The 2,156-nt window shown below is 43.7% G+C and overlaps 1 protein-coding gene across 1 annotated transcript in view; it reads left to right on the forward strand.

Moving 5' to 3' along the window:
• LOC113210627 (uncharacterized) overlaps positions 1–2,156 on the forward strand; it is a gene marked incomplete at its 3' end in the record, with an annotated part of 31,814 nt that overhangs the window by 29,002 nt on the left and 656 nt on the right. The window contains exons 8-9 of the mRNA XM_052273432.1: positions 760–826; positions 1,386–1,570. Coding sequence (XP_052129392.1) covers positions 760–826; positions 1,386–1,570 — 252 coding nt within the window. The remainder of the gene's footprint in view (positions 1–759; positions 827–1,385; positions 1,571–2,156) is intronic.

Below are 2,156 nucleotides of genomic sequence, written 5' to 3' on the forward strand. Positions count from 1 at the left end.
AAATCTGCGGAGTACACACACTTCTGCGAGTAGAAATCACTTGCGTCGAAATGTACAGTAAGTGCGCCGTGGGAGACGAAGCCACCGGACACAACTTACACCGAAGTTTCCCGACTTCCAACTCACTTCAGCACCATTTATAATTATTTATTTACCACAAGAGTAATTGCTGCCGCACCAACGCGGGCGCAGTGCGGGTGTCAAAACGTTGAAAAGTGTCTGAGAGGTACCGCATTCTACACGAGAAGTGCACAGCGAACAAAGGCTCGGTTGATTTCTCATCAAGAGGCTCGCTGCGCGCTCCGCTTCGGCTTCGTTGACATGAGATGCCGTATAACAGGCGGCTCCCCGCGGTTGCGCTTGTGAGCCGTTGCGGTTGTGGGCCGTTTCGCTTGCGACCCGTTGCGGTTGCGATCAGTTGCGCTTGTGAGCCCCTCTGTGAGAGACAGAGCCAATCCGAAAATAATTTTGGTCCCGAAGTCTTACTCTTAAGGGAGACACACAAAATAAAACATAAAAAAAAAAAACATATTTTGTGACCTGTTGTTTACTTTTTTAAAGTAAATTTCTGAGCTAGAATGCTTTTGAACTTGATTTGTCTTTATATGACTCAAAACGACCCTACATGCAAGTTGCAGATTGCAGGTTCAACTCGTTCTCGAGTTATCGTGCGGAGAGACCGACAGAAACAAGTGTTTTTCCGACCAGACAAAGCATCGCTGTCGCTCAGCCAATCATTAACATAAATCGCTGTTGCAGGTTTACAAGAATTTAGTCGGAACAAAGTTAACGGAATTTTCGGCATCTGAGAAACAGGACCTTGCTGGTATGTATTTTATTTACTGTATTGATAAGTTCTGCATTCTACTTGTCCGAAGGAATGAAAAGTGCTTATGTATTCCAAAGGAAAATAATAACCGGTTGTGGTATTCTGTCAACACTCTCAGCCCGTTACTGACACTTTGGAAATACACAATGAACTTGCTTATACAGCAGTAATACTCACAAATTTAGTACGTAATACTAATTATTTTGTTAGGAATTACTTAGGAAGATGATTCTAAGTACTTGCTAACAAAATAATTAGTATTACTTAGTAAATTTGTGAGTATTACTTGCAATTTTGTGAGTATTACTGCTGTATAAGCAAGTTCATTGTGTATTTGCAAAATGTCAGTAACGGGCTGAGAGTGAAGCTGAAGACGATCTGTGCAAATTTTGTCTACAGTCTAGCAATGTCTTTTCCTAGAGCAACGACCCCCCCCCCCCCCCTCTGTAGACCCTTCTGACATTTCCTTTGGCATAAGCTCGTGTCAGAGCAGTTTAATCAGACATTTCAAAAGTACCATGTCCCTGCTTTTAATTTCTTCTACTCGACTTTTCAGGTTCCGCTGATTTTGTCGGGCTGAACATTTACTTCGGGATGATAGCGTCATTTAATCGCTTTGGGAACTCAAGTGCGAGTGCTGTGACGAGTATGTTTCTCGGGCAGATGGGAGAACTCATACCGTTCATTGACGTAGGCATGAATGGGGGTAATGGTGGAGGTGAACAAGCAGCATTCACAACGGTAAGATACGATACGCAACCTCATGTAAATTCTGGAAGAGTTAGTAACTTTAGCGTAGTGAAGTAGACCGGCCCCAAAGACAACCTAAAATTGCTGACCCCCTACATCGTTAGTAGATCGTTAGTAGATGTAAGTAGGCATAAAATTTCAGTCCTACACAACAGCCGGACCCATGTTTTACAACTATGTTTGGGGCCGGCAAACTTCACCAGAAGTTAGCCCGACCCAATGCCACTTCTAGTGCCTTCATAACGCCAACTCTCATACTAGTCGATCAATCTTCGTCAGTAGATGTAAGTAGGCACCAAACCAACTCGAAACGAAACAATTCTGGTCGTATATAATCGAAATGCCAGTGTTGTGGGGCCGGCCAACGTCCAACAACAAGCCCAGTGCGTACTTGCAACATACCCACACTTTAGCACGTCTCTACTCCGATAGTAGATGAAAGTAGGCTGGTTTGTTTGGTATCTTTGAGCATCGGTGCGTCCTGTTCATAGCTATTGACAAGTGGGGCCGGTTAAGTCTCTACTTTTCACCATGTGCGTTAATTTTCACCAAACGCCTTAGGAGTAGACTTAACTTT

Source organism: Frankliniella occidentalis, unplaced genomic scaffold, assembly GCF_000697945.3.
Source record: "Frankliniella occidentalis isolate FOCC.00 unplaced genomic scaffold, Focc_3.1 Scaffold271, whole genome shotgun sequence".
NCBI classification, from domain to species: domain Eukaryota; kingdom Metazoa; phylum Arthropoda; class Insecta; order Thysanoptera; family Thripidae; genus Frankliniella; species Frankliniella occidentalis.